At 38.3% G+C, this 17905-nt stretch overlaps 1 protein-coding gene across 4 annotated transcripts in view; it reads left to right on the plus strand.

Moving 5' to 3' along the window:
* Positions 1-905: 905 nt before the first annotated feature.
* Positions 906-17905, plus strand: part of LOC147231295 (ceramide transfer protein-like) — a 28232-nt gene continuing 11232 nt past the window's right edge. For 2 of the 4 annotated variants that reach the window (XM_086152610.1, XM_086152611.1), the window contains exons 1-3: positions 906-1611; positions 4659-4793; positions 17725-17841. In XM_086152610.1, coding sequence (XP_086008736.1) covers positions 1441-1611; positions 4659-4793; positions 17725-17841 — 423 coding nt within the window. In that variant the 5' untranslated portion in view covers positions 906-1440. The remainder of the gene's footprint in view (positions 1612-4658; positions 4794-17724; positions 17842-17905) is intronic. The other 2 variants (XM_086152612.1, XM_086152613.1) reach the window with 1 other exon arrangement.

The following is a 17905-nucleotide window of genomic DNA, read 5'->3' on the forward strand; positions in this document are numbered from 1 at the left end:
GTCGGGGGAAGAAGAAACTTTATGAATGACTATTATGTCACCAACTATTATAAGGGTGGAGAGTTTGAGAGCATGAAAGGATATTAAAATTTAGACTAATTTCTTACAAACATATCTCCTCAACAGATTACCGTTTCCTTCACAAATTACGGCAAAAGTAAAAATGTTTTATTTTATCAAAAAAAAAAACAGCTCATGCTTAAACAGTAATTATACGATAATGACTCAAACATGTTTCAAACTCCAAGTCAACACTTATTTGATTTAAATAATTCACATCTGTTGAAATAGCTAAACATCAAACTTTTCCTTATGTATTATAAGGGTTAGATATGTACAAAAATCATATACAGAACAATGTTGACATGCCATTACACACATCAATTGTTGTGCATGGGTTGATTTTTTTTTAATTCGATATTTTATCAAAACAAGTTTTCCTTAAAAAAAAAAAAAAAAAAAAAAAAAAAAAAAAAGAGTTTTAAACGTAAGGCTTGTGACACTGGATAGATGTTTCATGGTATACACACACACACACATACGCATACACACAAAGTACCCATAAACATACACAAAGACAGAATTAATTATGTACACGCGAGCAAATAGCTACCTAAACACACAGTCAAACACATACAAAATGTGCTAATGTTTACATTGGACACTGAGTGTATTATGGCGGCTGACGTCGGGATTTCCCTTCATTGTGAAGTATCCACATTGAAGACTCGCCTCAGCAGCGACGCACTGGTTCCACTGCACGCCGCCGCGCTCTATTTTCAGGTGAGGGTAAACCGGGGAGGGGGCGTGGCTTCTTACCATATTTGGAAGGGGATTCAGTGACGTCACGCGAGCCAGCGCCCCTGCGCGCAAACACAAGTTGGAACACGCGCTCGTTCGCCTATGAGAAGAAGAAGCCTCAGACGTCAGTTGAACATGGCGATGAGCTGGAGGACTGTCACCAGAGCACCGAGCAAAACAAACGCGTTCCGGGCCGCGACGTCCGACTGAGACTCGACGGAGGATTTACATGTGACTGCCGGGGGCCTGTCTGTGTGTATTTATCTGCATTTCACCCCGTCCCGACCCTCCTTTTCCTATTGCCGCTTGAGGGACTCAACGCGAACTGGAAAGAGAGGGGCGGTGGAGCGGAGTTGACAGTTAAATCAGGAGTGACTCAAGCCGTTGATTTGGGCAGTTAAAACGAAAATGCAGGCTAACCTTTTTTAGCTAACTTAAACCGCAACTAGTACGGTGGACGCTAACCTCAAACGCGTCGATTTACGATTCTGTCTTTGGAGCTGTTAACCACAGCAAAAAAAGGAAATAGGTAAATAGCACCGCCAATTCTGTGGTCTGTTGCTGCTCCGTTCGCTTGTAATTTGAGTGCTGACAGCCCGGCTAACACCGCCGGCTTAAACCGACTCACCTGAGCGCCGTATGCCAAGTCATATCGCTCCCCTTCCCCAAGAAGACGTCAGCCGCTCACCGCAGCGAGACATGTCGGACAACCAGAGCTGGAACTCATCGGGTTCCGACGAGGACCTGGAACCTAGAGAGGAGCCAGGACATCCTGCCGGCGTTGCCCAGTTCAGTGGAGTTCTCAGCAAGGTGAGGGACATTTTGACCGTTGTTTCCGCCACATTTACCTGAACCCGCTACGTCGGTGTCGCCTCCGCCGGGGGCTAGTTTTCTGAGCTAAATCGTCAGTCTACATTTCAGGGTGAACTGAGGTAAACAGGCTTTTTGGACAACAGCTGCTACTAAAATCAATCGATTATGTCTATCTGGCACGATATTTTGGAGTGTCACTGTATTAACTTTTTCTTCTACCACCCCTTTGTTAAAAAAAAAAAAAAAAAAACTACTTGAAAATATATACATTCATACACATTTGTGTAGTGAACGGTTTAAAACCAAACTTACTAACTAAAAATTAAGTAATTCTAGGGTTTAGCTTCTGAAAGTCATCCAGTCATCTTGTGAATATGTCATTATCTTCTTTTTTTTTTAAGTTCAGAGTTTTCAAATGTAAGCCACAAACAATGGCATGTTAACGTCCACTTTGAGAATAGAATTCTATAAACTGTTTGTGGTCCAAATGAGTGTAATGAAGAGGGGAGTCGTGAATGTTAAATTGCCAGGCCAAGTGTGCTTTTTTTATGATAAGACACAACTGTACAAATGAGACAAGATAGACAATTCCAGTAAAATAGGAAAATTTGCCAAGCTAGATGAGAAAGAATGAATATATACAAGTTCAGGAAGTACATTAACCGTGAGGACAAATGTTTTCATACAGAAACTAATTGCATTTATGGTGCTCAATGGAGTGTTAAGAGACTAAATGAAGGCAAGAATTAAAGCTATTCTCTGTAATATGGTAGATCTTCCTCTTCATTCAGGCTTTCAATGAGCGGAGTATAAGTTTACACAATTTCAATGAATAGAAAAAACAACTTTCTAGGTTCAAACTCTGCACAGATACAGTGAGGGTTGAACGGTGCACCACAGGAAGAAGAACAATAACACATTTTGACTGGTGGGGCTGATAAGTATCTGCTGATCATAGCTGGTCATATGTAAAAAAAACTGGGGCAGCTTTTATTTTTGCAACATGGACTCTTGCAGCACCATCTCTAACCCTGGTTTCTGGGGACCCTCTGGCCTGTTTAGGATGTTTTTCTGCCTCCAAACACTGCTTCAGATGAATGGGTTGCCATCGAGCCTAGCAGAAATGGCCCATTCATTTGACTCAGGTGGTGGGTGCAGGGGGAATATAACATGCAGGAAAGGCAGAGGCTCATGGAACCAAAGCACAAATGCTCTCAATGATGTTTTTCAAACAGAACCTTATGTCATTATACTGTGACTGTGTGGATAAAACAAACTGCATATTTACAGCCACCAGCAAATATTGGTAAGACAACATAGACCTGTTGGAGTATACCACAATATTCGGTCCTTGATGCCCAATCGTATTTATATAGCTGCTTATTTGTCAATGTTATTATTCAAAGATATCCAAAAAACATAATTTTCACAAATCCAACAACAATGATTACAGTAATAACAACAAGGATGAAAGTAATCAAGGGTTCAAAATTCTGTGTAGCCTTCTTAATCAGGGGTCGCCACAGCCAGTCATTTGTTTCCATCTTGCCCTGTCCTCTGCAGCTCTATGTCAAACCCACTAACTGCATGTCCTTCTTTACCACAAATCTTCTCTTTGGTCTCCCTCTATTCCTTACACCCTGGCATGCCCATCTCCAACAACCTTCAAACAATATACTCACTTTCTCTCCTCATATTCCCATGCTAGGTCAATCTGCCTTCTGGCTTTGTCTGCAAGACATCTAACCTGGGCTGTTCTTCTGATGTGTTCTTTTCTAATCCTGTCCATCCTTGTTATTCCCAAAGACAATTCAGTGTTATATGAATCTGAATTACAGAAAAACATGCTTTATTCTCAATGTCACAGAGAAGTACTACATCAGTACCAACGCTAAAGAACATATTTCTGATTGATGGGGCTTGCTGTTGGCACACCAATGTCAGCATGTGTCTTTGCTGCTAGCATCAATGTCTGCACTTGCGAAGAGGTCCAGACTGAAATTTACATGAAATTAAGGCCCTTGCAGTGGATTCGGACCTGACTGTTTTATATGCAATGGTTGAATTTTTTTTCTGTGTTGATGCTACTGCTCTTGTGCTTCAGATCATTATTGTTTTTTTTTTTTTTTATTTACACTTTGTTTGTCTCTCCAAGTTAATTATGAAGCACTTACGAAAATAAAGTGTCTTTATAAAGGTTTACTTCCAGACATGGTACGGAAAAAGTGGGTGCTTCACTTTAGAGACCTGTTTCACCTTGTTTTTTTTCTCCTTAATATTAGTTGTTTTTCAAATTTAATAGCCTTCGTCTTAATGTTTAAGGATAAAGCCTTTATTTATCCATATTCAACAGGTCACACAGGTTTATAACATATGGATTCCCAGCTGAACACAAAAACTCCAGTTCAAACTTCAGGATATCCCCATCAGTTCTTTGCAAACGCTGTTATGAGCAAATCCCCAGCAGTTGCTTATTCTGATGGTAAGCTACTGTATAAATCTCATTCTGCACGGTTGTCTCTGAACAGATTGCAGACTGACCTGCTGGCCAAGCATATTGAGAGATTAAGCAGATCAACATCCAGAAAAGCTCACCTGTTTAATCATACTAAGTCCAAAATACGTCACATGTCTTGTGAGGTTTAATGAGCCAACATCTTGCATAAAACCCCCATGTCCCAATTCAGGCTTTCCGGGATGATAAATTTTGCTTTAAACCTTCTGTTAGATAAACAAAAAAACCTTTCTTCACTAAAATGACCTAACTTTATTAGTCATGTTTATTTGGTGGATTCCAAATAGGCAACTATGCTGATTTTAGTTGGTGCCATGCAAATTTTCCACTTCTTTTCATTGTAGTTTGGAAGGATTGCTCATATAATTGTTTTTTAAAACAATAAATCAAATTGCTGGGGGGAAAGGGGTTGTGGATGATAAAAATAAATATGCACAACAGAACTTTGATATTACGTTCAAAATTTTACTCATACTTTGTGCTGGGGATTTCATTATAACACAAAAGATATCTTTCCTGTTTTTTTCAGTGGACAAACTACATCCATGGCTGGCAAGACCGTTGGGTGGTCCTGAAAAACAACACTCTGAGTTACTACAAGTCTCAGGATGAGACAGAGTACGGTTGCCGTGGATCACTGTGCCTTAGTAAAGCCCTTATTACCGTGAGTACTTCAACAAAAGCTTAGTTTTTGGGCAATTGCTTATTTTCCTGCAAGTATTTTACTTTGTGCACCTCTGTTGCCCCATAATTGCTTATTGAGAGGAAAATTCGCCATCCTTTTAGGTAAGGGAAGACTTGAATTTGCATTGATCACTCGCACCTCTTGCATGTCACAGTGTTGCTCTAGTTTGACATTTTCATTTAGAATAAAAAAAAAGTCAGACAGGCAACACTCAGATCACATGTCCATGAGAGTCAAACTACCTGCATGTTAGCCATGCAAGGCTGCCTATGAGTTGAATTAGCACAGAGATACTTGAGGAGGTGTATTTTTGGCGAGTGTTCCAATATTCGTTTTCCTGTGAACATATTGACCAGCTGTAGAAAGCAGGGTCTAAGCCTTGCTGTCTGACCCACTTATCAACCTGCCAAGGAGGTTCTGTTTTCAGTACAGTTTGTTTGTTTGTGTGTCTGTGAGGAGGATTATATAAAAAACCCAATGACCCTAACTCCCGTCAGATTTTGGGTGTAGATCTAGAATTGTAAGATTTTTTACTTTTAAGTATATACTGACATGCTTACAGTAAATAAGGGCTTGGTCACAAATGCACTATTGCTGTCATCAACTATTTACAGTTAAAAAAACAAATACACAAGCACAAGCCACCTCCATGTTTTAGTAAACCTGAAAAAAATCTGTTCTAAATATTTTCTCATTATAGAAAACAACGGCGTGAATGGGGGAAGAAGAAGGAGAACATAATCCTCCTTGAACCTCCTTGGTTGACACAAATTATTAAACTACTGGACTGTTGAGATAATTTCCAAAAAAATAATTTATAATTTTTACAAAGAAGCTACCGTAGAATTAGAAAGATATTATATGACAATTTCATTAGTACAGAATGAAATTGGTGGAGTACCTGCATATTAGCAAGAAAATAATAATATAAAATAATAATTAGAATTTGCAACACATCACAATCAAATCACTTTCTTCGTTCCCAGCTGGTCCGACAGTGTTGTTCAGATGTTGCTGTTTGGTTAAAGTGTAAGTGTAAAGGCTGCGGTGAATGTTGTATTGTTGGTTTATTTTGTTGTTGTTTTTTTATGCTGTGTTGATAACTAACCCAAATTCCATCCTTTAACAATTAGTGTCCACACAGCATTAACGATGTAACATTATCATGCTGTTTGACGCTGATGTTTTATCTGATCTGAATGAAGTTGTAGACTCTTGCATTGAATTGATTATCATTTTATCAATCTGGTGCACAAAGTTTTTCAGGCAGCAAGCTGACACCATACTGACATGTTTCTTGTGTTAAAAGTAATTCTTTCCTGATGTTTCATACAGTATATGTCAGCCTGTTTCTGCAGAGTATTCTTCAGTCTTGGAATTAAGTCTTGTAAGCTAACATTTAAGTAAAGCTTAAGTCAACGCTGATCTTTCAAAATCTTATATTTTATTCCTAGATGTCCATACTGGTATTGACACCATCAATCTATAATCAGTCATTGTCTACCCTACACATATTTTTTGTTACCAAGTAAAGGATCTTAAAGTATCAAGTAAATATTGAAATGGACAATGTGCATCATGGTGGTTGCATGTTTGCATCACAGCCAGGGAGGAGGTGGTAACCACCCTGGTATAGTATCATCACTATACAAAAGTGAAAGAGGAGGGTAATTCTGGGTAATTCCATTTAAAAGGTAAATTCATTAATGGACAGACGGGTGCAAAAAGTAAGCTGAAGCTTTTCTGTAAAGCTGGAAAAAAAAATCTCAAAACAAAACCCATTCTTCTCCAAAGAAACCTCTACAAAGATCTCAGTCTTTCAGCATAAAAGGCTGCTTTGGTCTGAGGCTAATGCATAAAAACCTTTTTCTTATTTTTGTCTTTTCTTCTTCAAATGAGCACAGTGAGTCTTATCTCACTGTAGTAGTCCACCTCTCTTCTTTCCTTTGACCTTTCACATAGTTTTGAGAGGTTTGGCACGTATGATATATAAAATGTGATTCAGATGTCAAGCATCTACCACATGGTTCTCTTTAGTTTCTGAAGGAAGTGCTCAGATCCCAGTGCAGCGCAAAGCCTCACTCAACGCTTTACAATGCCATTTGGTCATCACACTGCAGAGAGAAATTCCCCAGGCCTTAAATGTGACAATTACACATTTTAATTTTTTTTTAAACACTAAAGAGATTATAAAACAGCATCCAACTACATAAAAATGCCGGACTTTTTATTGTGAAAGGTAAGGTAGGAGTGGTCAATTTTAATTAAAAGTAACCAAATGAAATAAATGGGGAAAAATTGACATTGCCTATTCAGAAACATAATGTTTGATATCAATCATCACATCATTAATATTGATTTAGTAATACCTGTACATATGTCTAACGCGAGACAAACCGTGTCCCTGTCATATATATTTGTTTAGTCATTTAATGCCACTTATTATTACTTCAGTAAATCTGACAGCTGATCACTACTTTTGTCTTTGTTATTGTACTATTTTTATTATTTTGTGATTATTTTTGATCCACTTCATTGTTCTGATCATCTTATGGTTTCAGGTAAATTATGGCTCATTTAAAGGTGAATTCTTCGTAATTTTCAGGTAATTTCCTCTCATTTGATAACATTAAAAAAACAGTGGAAAGAATCAATTGAAAAACTAAAATTATCTACTAATAAAGCTAATAATCAACTTATTAATTCGGGCATTAAAATAACTAATCTCAGCTTCCATATTAAAAAAAGAAAATCCTGATATCACAGTCAGGTAACACCCTATAAAAATGGGTTTACTTGTCATCCTTCTGAGAGACGGACAGAAAACATAACCTTCCTTTTTCCGACGTAAAGCTCTGCTGATCACGTCCCAAGTTCTGCTCGGGGGTATGCGCCTTGTCCGATGACTCCTGCAAGTCTCTAAAAAAACAACATGCTGTGCGGTTGCACTTCAGTCATAAGACTAATCACGGCATGTATAGATTACTGCAAGAGATGCGGGAGGTAAGCAGTAAGTAGCAGACGGCACACAGAGATATCAGATAAGTCGCCACACTCTGGTCAAACATCTAGAAAATGTCAGCAATGTCAACAACGTCTTAATGTCCAATATCTCTTTCAGGCCCAGATCAGTCATTGACTGGAGCTTTCTGTGTGCCTCCACACACATTAACACTGAAATGAATAGTGTTCCCACACTATATAAACCAGGATTTGTTATTAGCTGTGTTTGTTTAGCTCCTGCAAGTCTGAGCCTATGCAAATATTAACCTCCCTGGTGCCTGCTGTTGATGTCACAACTCATTCCAATGGAAATATTCTCCCATCTGTGTAGACAATTTAAACACTATAGTCTGTGGCTTTTTTTTTTCTACATTCAGTTATTGCCTCGTTGTCTCATAGAAAATAAATAGCCAAAAACATTCTACTAAGATGGAAAATCTGCATGTCATAACAGAATTTTTTTTTCAAAACTTAAGTTCCATTAATGCCATCAAACACCCTTACTCAAATGATCTTATATCAGCGCATGTGAACAAAGAATCACCCTGAAGATGTTCAAGGGCATGACCTGAAATTAAATTGTATTAAATTGAAAATCAACTCTGTAGGACCTTAAGATAATCAAGTAATGATTGAAAAAAAAAAATAAGAATAGAGTGTAAATAACACCATCCCAGCAGAAATTTTGAATGTCCCCATGAGTGGTTGTATTAAGGGAAAAATCAATATTGTCATTTATAACCTCTTTGACATGTGCTAGCTGTATCCTTAACTGTTTGAGCCATTTTGGCTCACCTTTTTGAAAACAAGTAAAAATGGAAAACTGACAGAAACGGACTAATTGGAAATCATTTCACATTAAGAGAACAAGAAGAACATTAGAGAATTAGGGCGTTATTTTCAGGCTGCAATTGCTGCATCAGTTTTGCCCTTGCCAGTAAACTGGTCACGGAGGGAAATAGGGAGTTGGCTTGAATAACTGAGGTTCAGTTGGGTCAGTCGAGACGCCTGTGTAAACCTGCCGGAGTCGTCCTGAAGTGTGATTTCATCACTGGAGAAAAATGAGCATCGACACTGTTTTCCCTCAAGAGCAAACTGATGAAGATTAATAAAAAAAAAGAGATGGAAAAAAAAAAGAACACAGTTAAGCTTGGCTCTGGGTGTTTCTGTATTGTTTTGCATGTGACCGCTAACTGTAATACTACATCATAATATTTTTAAATCTCAATATTTAATTTTACCTATTATATACAGACAAGGATGGTTGACTACTCTTTGCGACTTTTATTTGAATAAAAAAATTAGTCTGCTTTTTCAGTCACTTCACTGTGTTCAAAATAAAGTACATTTTGGAGGGAGTCATACTCAGTATTATCAGTAATTTTTCAAATATCAATAATTTGGCATGAAATCAGATGAAAATTAGATTTATCTAGTAACAAGCAGCTAAATACTTTGCAGCAGTAGGAATGATATTTTTTTCCATTTTTGAAAGGGCTTTGCCCAACTCTTGTCATACCTGACCAACCCAGCAGGACAGATTGTTCAAAGGCGTGTTTGAACACACAACAAAAAGTACAGCTCGCTCATCACTCAATAGTGTCGACCGCAGTTATAGAGTACTTAATTCACATACTTCTTTCATTTGTGGCATGGTCTCTGCATACTGCGAAGGGTTAACAAAGCAGTCATTCATTTATTCCCCAACAGAGCTGCTGAATCAGATTACGTTACCCATTGTTCACCTTCTGTCTAGACAAAAGTACAGGTGCAGTTGTCCTGTGCACCTTCAACCTGATGCCACTTTCCCGAAAAGGATACTATTTTTCAAAGTATCTTCCTGCACACACGCAACCTAGAGCTGGTTCTAATGCAGACAGACACTCATAAAGCTAGTTGTAGTTTGCAGTATGCGTTAAAAATGAGTCTCGTCAGTATTTTATTTTATTTTACTGGGAACTTAAAACAACAATGTGGTACTTGAGCCTCAAGAGCATAAGAATTCTTTAAAATTTCTTTTCTGGCAGCTTCATGTTTTGTCTGTTTGTTTGTTTGTTTTTAGGACATTTAAAATCTTTTTCATGAACATTGTCCCTCGTTTTACCGAGTGAATTTTTCTGTCCAAGCAAATTCATGGGTTTTCATCACTTCTAATTTACAGGTTGGTTTAATATAGCTTTCTCTGAAAATTCTCTTGTTTTTTATGTTGCTCAATACTTTTAACTATTGTTCCATGTCAAATATAACTGAAATCTTTTTGGTTTTTCTCTCACATAGCTTATTTCAATTCACATAACAATCATTTGTATCTCCCAATTTTCAAGTCATTCTTAGATTTTGTTTTTACTGATTGTTGTGGATTTCCCTGTCAGTCATTTCCATTGGAATTGCAGCCTTCCTTTTAGCATCACTGTACAATGCTCCACATATAGATCTCCCCTGAGGCAAACCATCGACCATGTAGAAACCACTTTTTACACCTGACAGCAGTAGATGTGTGTCCAGTCAGTACTAATATTGACCTGTGAGCGGAACTGTCTGAAATGTCAGCAGAAATACACTCAGATCAGCAAACAAGAACCATCATGAAACATTAAGTCAATGCTCATAACACAAACACACAGACGCAGGTGCAGATCTGTGGTCTGTCACCATAACCGGGCTTCTCAGCAGTCATGCTCCGCTCCCTGAAGTGGCTCAGGGTCTGTGTGCGTCCATGTTTTTGTACTTGTGCGACTAGAAGTCAACTTAATAGCCCTTAACTGTTAAACTAATATCATGTTATTTTTAAATTGTGATATATAACTGTCTTCTATATACAGACAAGGTTGGTTAACTCATCTTTGCTCCATTTATTTAAATAGAAAATAGCGAATCTGCTTGTTACTGTTCTTTCAGTCAAAATTCAGGTCAAAATTATGGGAAATGCATGTAAAATTTAGCAATGAGTCAAAATAAAAATTAGCAATCCTTCAAATATCAAAAATTTTGCATGAAATTAGATGAAAATTAGAAAGACTTATCGTGAGGTGAGTTGCTAAATACTTGACAGCAGTAGGAACTAAACATTGTCACAATGATTATACTTTGCAATTCTGAAAGGGGTCACCCAACTCTTGTCACACAAGACTAACCCAGCGGAACACATTGTCAGTGTTCAGGTCAAACATTGACTCCTCTTATGTTTTTGCTGAAAACAAAATTAGCATTAATTTTTTTCCAACTGGAAACTGAGTGACCGCTGGCATTTATCGATTATTACGTCGTCAAACTGAGATCAAGAGAATGTCCGTATTGACTTCCTACACTCTTTCAGCACAAGCATTAAGACCAGCAAAGGTCTTTTGGAGGTTTTGGGTTAGGGGAAATGGTAGTGTCTTCAGCCAGGAAATTACCCTCTTCCTCATGTTACTTCCTTTTCAGAGGGTCATCGGGAAGGTCGAGTCACACTTGTGTGTGTGTGTGTGTGTGTGTGTGTGTGAGAAACAATGACCTCATAAGTGTTGTTCCTCTGTGAGGCTTGTTGATCAGTCTCTCCCTCTCTTTTCCCTTTCTCTTTCACCGTTATTCCAGTGAGTCACTGTTTCCCTTGCTCGAGCCAAACTGATCCTATTTTGGTGTCAAGATTTTGTGGAAAGATGGTCCTTACTATTTAGAGTTCCATCGGAGTGGATTCTTCAACTTTGCGGTTAAAAAGTATCTTCCCCCAGACCAGTAGCTTGTGATAAATGTAGATTGTGTTGAAGCAATTTATTTATATTTACCAAACTTCTGATTCTACATACTTGTGATGACTTTAATGAGGAACTGTGACACTTCCTTAGTTTTGTCTTCCTCCTTTGGTGAATTAAGTTTTAATTTTATGTTTTCAAACATTTTAGCTCTTATCTAAATTCTTCTTATTTCTAGGGTATTTTAGAGCACTTCACATTCATATTTTTTTTTAGGTATGTCTAGTCAGACTTAAGGTTCTATTAATAATATTTTTGTTTTTTTCTCTCATCAATAAGGAGCAGTTAGGGCGTGTCTTCCAGTTTCAGCCAAATTCCATGTAACTTTAAGGCTTAGTATTTCTTTTATCTATTCTATCTCTTTTAATAGGACTGGAAAAAACGTCTGTGCTCTCTTGAAGTTTCAGCATTATTACCTAATCTTTCAGTGTACCTTTTATATTGTGACATGGGGTATTTTTTCATCTCTGCCAATCATGGATGTAGAGCAAACAGTACTCCTTGAAGTGTTTGACATTCATTATCTGGGTACCAATATTTATTCCTCTTCAGTAATATTTATAGTTCGTTTATAGAGACACAGTAAGTGGTCAATCAGTGCATCTTCCCCTTATTCAACTTGTCATCAAGTATTAACAAAATAATTCATGTTTTTTTTCTCCATATTTTACTTCAACAAAACAACAGAAAAATTTACTCTGCATCAACTCTGAGTAGTTTTACTTCATTGTCTTTTAATTTTCCTTCCATTACACACCTTAACTCTCCCTGTGTCCCCTTTTGCACCGTAGGCACATTGTGCAGTTCTGAGAATGTTTTCAGGAACGTGGCTGTTCCAGGGACCAAGGACCTTGGTTCTTGGAATCATTTTTGCGCCTTCTCTAAGGCATGGTCTTTTTATCGTTCCATAGGAAATTACGTAGTCAGTTCATGAGTCACTAAATAGATGACATTGGTGCGTGGTGATTGGTCGAACCGATAAGCCACGCCCATTACCAGATACTTCTTGGAGACTGCTGGATGCCATCTTTAATAACTATTGTGGTCACTGGTCAGCTGTTTTCTTGGACTTGCGACGAAATGGACTGATGACGAGGTCCAAACTCTACAGGCCTGCAGCGTCACAGGGGTGTTTTATGGACTTGCAGCAGAACAGAAACATTTTGGCCAAAATGAGTACAAAGTTAACAAATTGCAGGGTTTTTCACACTGCGAAGCAGTACTATTGATAGTCTATGGCAGGGGTGGGCAAACTTTTTGGCTCAGGTGCCGGATTGACTTTAAAATTTGACAGACAGCGCAAGATATGATACATATTAAAAAAAACGTATTTGTTAATATCGGACTCGTCTGACATTTGTCTGACAATTGCTTTGAAAATGAAACCAGTTTGGTTTTGAAGGCTTTGACGTTTGTTTGCATTTCATGCACAAACTGTTTTTTTCCTCGTAGCTTTACGTAGCTTTACATAGCTTCCAGCTTATTCATGTGTGTCAGTATGTCCACAGTAAAGGCTAAATCACAGAGCTAATCTGTGTCATTCAGCTCAGGAAAATTCTCAAGTGTTCTCAAGTAGCTCCAAAAATGAAATAATCTCCTGTTAGAGCTCCCACATTCATTGATCCAATTATTCAACCATTCACATCAAGTATGAATTCTGTACTTTTGGCTGGCCGTATTAAGAAGACCAACGGGCCAGATGTGGCCTGCGAGCCGTAGTTTGCCCACTCCTGGGCTATGGTTTTTATGCCCACCATGCAGAACATGAATACTTCGCTCTTCATGTTGTTTGTGTCATCTTCCTCTTTTTGGTGGTGTTTTTTTGAGTGTGGTGCTTACAGTACATTGTGATGGTTATGTTACACTTCTGTCACACCGGTTCCTTATCAGCTGCGCAAAAGCAAAACTAAAAGGTTGGACGAGGATAGTTTTCAGGCTCAGAACTTCTGCCTCAACCTTCCTCTGCTGGATTGTTCTCTACTCTGTTGTCTCAAGACTCTGCTAATCTCAAGCCCAGTGTGGGTTCTCATTCTTCAGCTCTGCTCACCGGTTTACCCAAAATCCTTAGATATTGTTCCCTCATCTCACCAGCTACTACTAAAACATCCCTTCAGGGGTGAAAACACTCCTTGATTTGCAGAATCAATTCATTTTTTCTATATTCAGCATCTTAATGTTCCTACTTCAGCATTTATTCTACTTTAACTTTTTAGTTAGTTAGTTAGTTTTGGTGAGCCCTCTACCGACCAATGCCTATGATTTGTCTGTGTTTTGTTAGGAAAATTGCTCTGATTTTGTATTCCAACATCCACAATCAATTTGTTATTATGAATATCATAATGTCGTCAAATGCAGTAGTCATAACATATGCCCCCATGTTCTCCACTGAATTTTATTGTGAAAACAAGGCAATTTGTCTCAACCCTAAATGCAGTTATCAGGTAAGTTAGAAAAAAATGGTTGACTCACCCAGTAAACCTAATTTAATAAACAGCTGGTTTTAGTTTCAACAGCCACCTTAAGCTTACGTGCAGTTGGATTCTGAAGCCAGACACGAGCAGGTTCCCCTCTGAACGGATCAAGGGAAATGAAATGAAGCTTTTAGAGCGGTCTAATCAAAATCCTGACTCAAATCCATATGAGACCTCTTACAGGAAGTACACGCTCGGTGGGTAAAGAAAAACAAACAAAAAAACCCTCCGGTGTGGCAGAAACCAAAACCTTCTGCAAAGAAGAGTGGGAAAAATTCCTCCACGCTGTAGCAGGCTTACTGTCTGGCATCACAAAGGTTTGGCAGCAGATATCTCTGCCAAAGGGGGCACAAGAGTTTCCAAGAACTTTTCCCCATGTATATACACAGCTTTGTGAATACTGTAAAATCAATGAAGTAATAATTTCAGAGCTGTCTGTAGCTTACATTATAGTCATTGAGATGGTCAGAAACATTTACATGCAATAAATAGGCAAAAGTAAGTCAAAGTAGGTAGAAGCATGTACTATTTCAGGCCAGTTGGAGTGTTTGGAGTGTTGAAATTTTTTGTGGTGAGATTCTTGCAGAATCCAAGCTCATACAATTTCAGTAGTATCCTGCATCTTTTAAGGTATTTCCTGGCTTATTTTCTTCATAAATTTTTGGTTGGGTTTTAAGTACCCCTCCACCCTCGTCTTAGAGCGATTTTAATTTTATCCCTACTTTATAGATAATTTCACCTTTCAACCGTGAATGCCTATGTCTTGTAGTTTTATCCCCCCTGAAATCCCAATTTTACCGCGAACCTCACTGAAAATCGACAAATAATTAGCAGTAGCACAAGATTGGACATGTACAGAGGAGAGATAGTAAATATGTTGGTTGATGGATGCTGTGGTTGAAACTGTCATGCAGGATGTTTAGAAGGAGATTAAAGAGGCGATTCAGGGTGGAGTTAAAGAAGTGTGAAGTTAATCAGTGTGAGAGAAGAGGATGCAGAGAATAGGTTTAGATGGAGGCAGATGATTTGCTGTGGCGACCTCTGAAAGGAAAGAAAAAGGAACTTGAGTGATCTGCATCTTGATGTAGACGTCAAAATTATGCTTACAATTTTCCATTGCAAAGAAAATCCGTAAAACTGAATTAGACTTTTTTTGATCTATAACAATATATAGCCAAGGTATAAGGACAATAAATCAATCCACAGGAAACCCTCACAAATGTCTGATGTGAGTCAGCCAGTGTCCTTGTGTTTGGACTTGAGCTGTCCAGGTTTGAGCCTGAGTGAACCCTGTAAGTGCAAGAGTGCACCACTCATCTCCCTGTCAACTCACTGACATAACACAACTTTGGCTTTATTATCACAACGCTTTATTTAGTGCGTTACTGTTTACACTGCCCAATTAATGTACTCTTTATCTGAATTACATCGGGTGGAGTTGGTCGGCAGGAACAATCAATAAAGTGGAAGTATAATGTCTTTCCTCAAAACAGGTTATTGATTCAATTCAAAGCATCAGTAACTTTGTCTATGAAACCCGCATTCAAGTTAGCTAATTCCTGTCTAAAACACTACAGGTCCTCAGCCCTTCCTGAAGAAGGACTTCTGTTTGTATGTCGTGAACACACTGAGGCAATGTCCGCAGACGTGCAAGATGACCTGCAGCTAATGTAGGAAGGGGTAGAGGACTCGTTCGTGCGCACACACACGCACGGGCACACACACACACAAGCCTGCCTTTCCCAGCTGTTCACAACACACGGGATGGCTATAAGGAACAAGATATGTCCATAAAAGGACACTTATCTGCCAATTGTCTTTTAGGATAGTATTTCACATGGATGTAGTTTCTCAGTGACATACATCCTTTAGATGTGTTTTTTCTCTTTTTTTTATGTGTGCATGTTAATTCACCCATCCAAAAAATGCATTTATTCCTTTAAATGTCGCAGTTCAAACATCTGATCGTTCCTCTCTCAGATGAAGGCAGGGAAAAAACAGATGTGAAAACATAGGGGAGTATTTGAACTGACCGGTCTGCGTGACCAGCATGGCCGACATCTTCTGATTTGAGGAGCACGAAAAACATTTTGACACATCAAAAAACAAATTCGTTCCATTCGTATTCATTTGCAGTCCTGGCAGGATCATAGCTGGACGACAAAGAATGTGGTTGTGAAATTCAAGGGACAAAACTTCAATGTCAGCCCAAACCCAACCTTTTGATTTTATTCACTGGAAACATCTGCCCTTGATATTGTGTTGTTTTCCTTTGTCAAGTAACCAGAATGTAATGACTTCAAGGTGTCCAAGCAGCAGTGTCCATGCAACATGTCCTTTTGATGCTGACATTTAGTTTTTTTTGTTGTTTTTTTTTATGTTTGGTTTAGCTTTTTTTTTTACATCTAACTCCTGCTGTTGAATTCTAATCTTTTTCAGTGTAGAACCAAGAGTAGACATTGTTTTGCAAATTCTGTTTTATTTTTTTTTACTTTATGTCCATTTGTTTACGGTACACCTGCTTGTGTCAACCAAAGGAAACACTTGAATAACAAGTACAGAAAAAAAACTCATTGTTATATCATGCACAATTCAAACAAACTACCAAAGCTAACGCACTATAATGCCGTTAATCTGGAATTACTCACTTGTGGCTATTGGTACTTGAAACACTACTTGTTGCATCACACATGGTCCTCTGGTTGAGGAAAGCATGTCAGACCATTGCATAAACCCATTGTCCTCATCAGAGGCCTTTTCTTTAATGATGGATGTAGAAATATGTTGTGTCATTAAAATGCAGCTTTGCATTTATATTGAAAGAAAAGGATTCTTCAAATGTAAAACTGCTAAATGGCACCTCACCATAAGTTTATTTGTCAACAGCCTAGACTGACATGCTTAATTGGGAGTAGCCTGCAAACTGTGTTGCTGCTGCAAATACAGCTGTTCACTAAAACGATCCTCCTCGAACCGTTCAGTGAAGTGAAATTTAAGTGCTGCCTGGAAAAAAGGACAAAGAGCTGCTGGGCTGCTCTGGATGTCTGTGTTGTCTGTGTTTCCATTCATCAAAGCCAACTGACTAACAGCAACATTAACTAATTCTGCCTAAATTGTTGCCCAAATACTCTGTCTGATTTTTAAGTGAAAAATCAGACAGATGTCAAATGTCAGATGAGTCCGATATTATCAAATTTTTTATTTTTTTTTAATTTTTTTTTTATATGCTGGTTTTTGAGTTAAATTTTTTTAATTTGTTTAATCCATGTAATATTCTACTTAATTTTGAGTAATTTCCTGCTGCCAATACACATCACACTACAAATGACCATGATCACGGCAACGTAATATCTATCCAACAGATGTTTCCAAAAAAAAAAAAAAATCTGCCAAGTGAATTTAAAAGTGTGGCTCGGAAAAAAGTGGACTCTAGACTGCAATGCATGCATTTGTGTTGTCCATGTACTATTAGTCAAAGCCAAGTCACTAACAGATTGTGACCCGCTGTGTGAGTAGATTAACTGTGTGCTCTGTCATTTTAATCACTGCTCTCATTGCTGAGGGACCTTTCACACATTGCCATGAAAATAAAGAGAGTTTCCATATCTGACTCTTAGAACACTTGTCATGTTGTTGTTACTAGGCTGCTGACTGTGGATCTAATGCATATGTTTATTCAGGTGTGTCTATTTTTTTTTTGTTTAGCCTCATGAATTTGACGAGTGCCGGCTTGACATCAGTGTGAACGACAGCGTCTGGTACCTCAGAGCTCAAGACCCTGAGCACAGGCACCTCTGGATTGACTCCATCGAGCTGCACAGAGTAAGTCATGCAAAAAGAAATCACTGTCACATTTGCTCCAAATAGGCATGGCACATATGTGACT

Source organism: Fistularia commersonii, chromosome 9 (assembly GCF_037954325.1).
Source record: "Fistularia commersonii isolate RoL2024-O1a breed Wild chromosome 9, RoL_Fcom_v1.0, whole genome shotgun sequence".
Classification (NCBI taxonomy): Eukaryota; Metazoa; Chordata; class Actinopteri; order Syngnathiformes; family Fistulariidae; genus Fistularia; species Fistularia commersonii.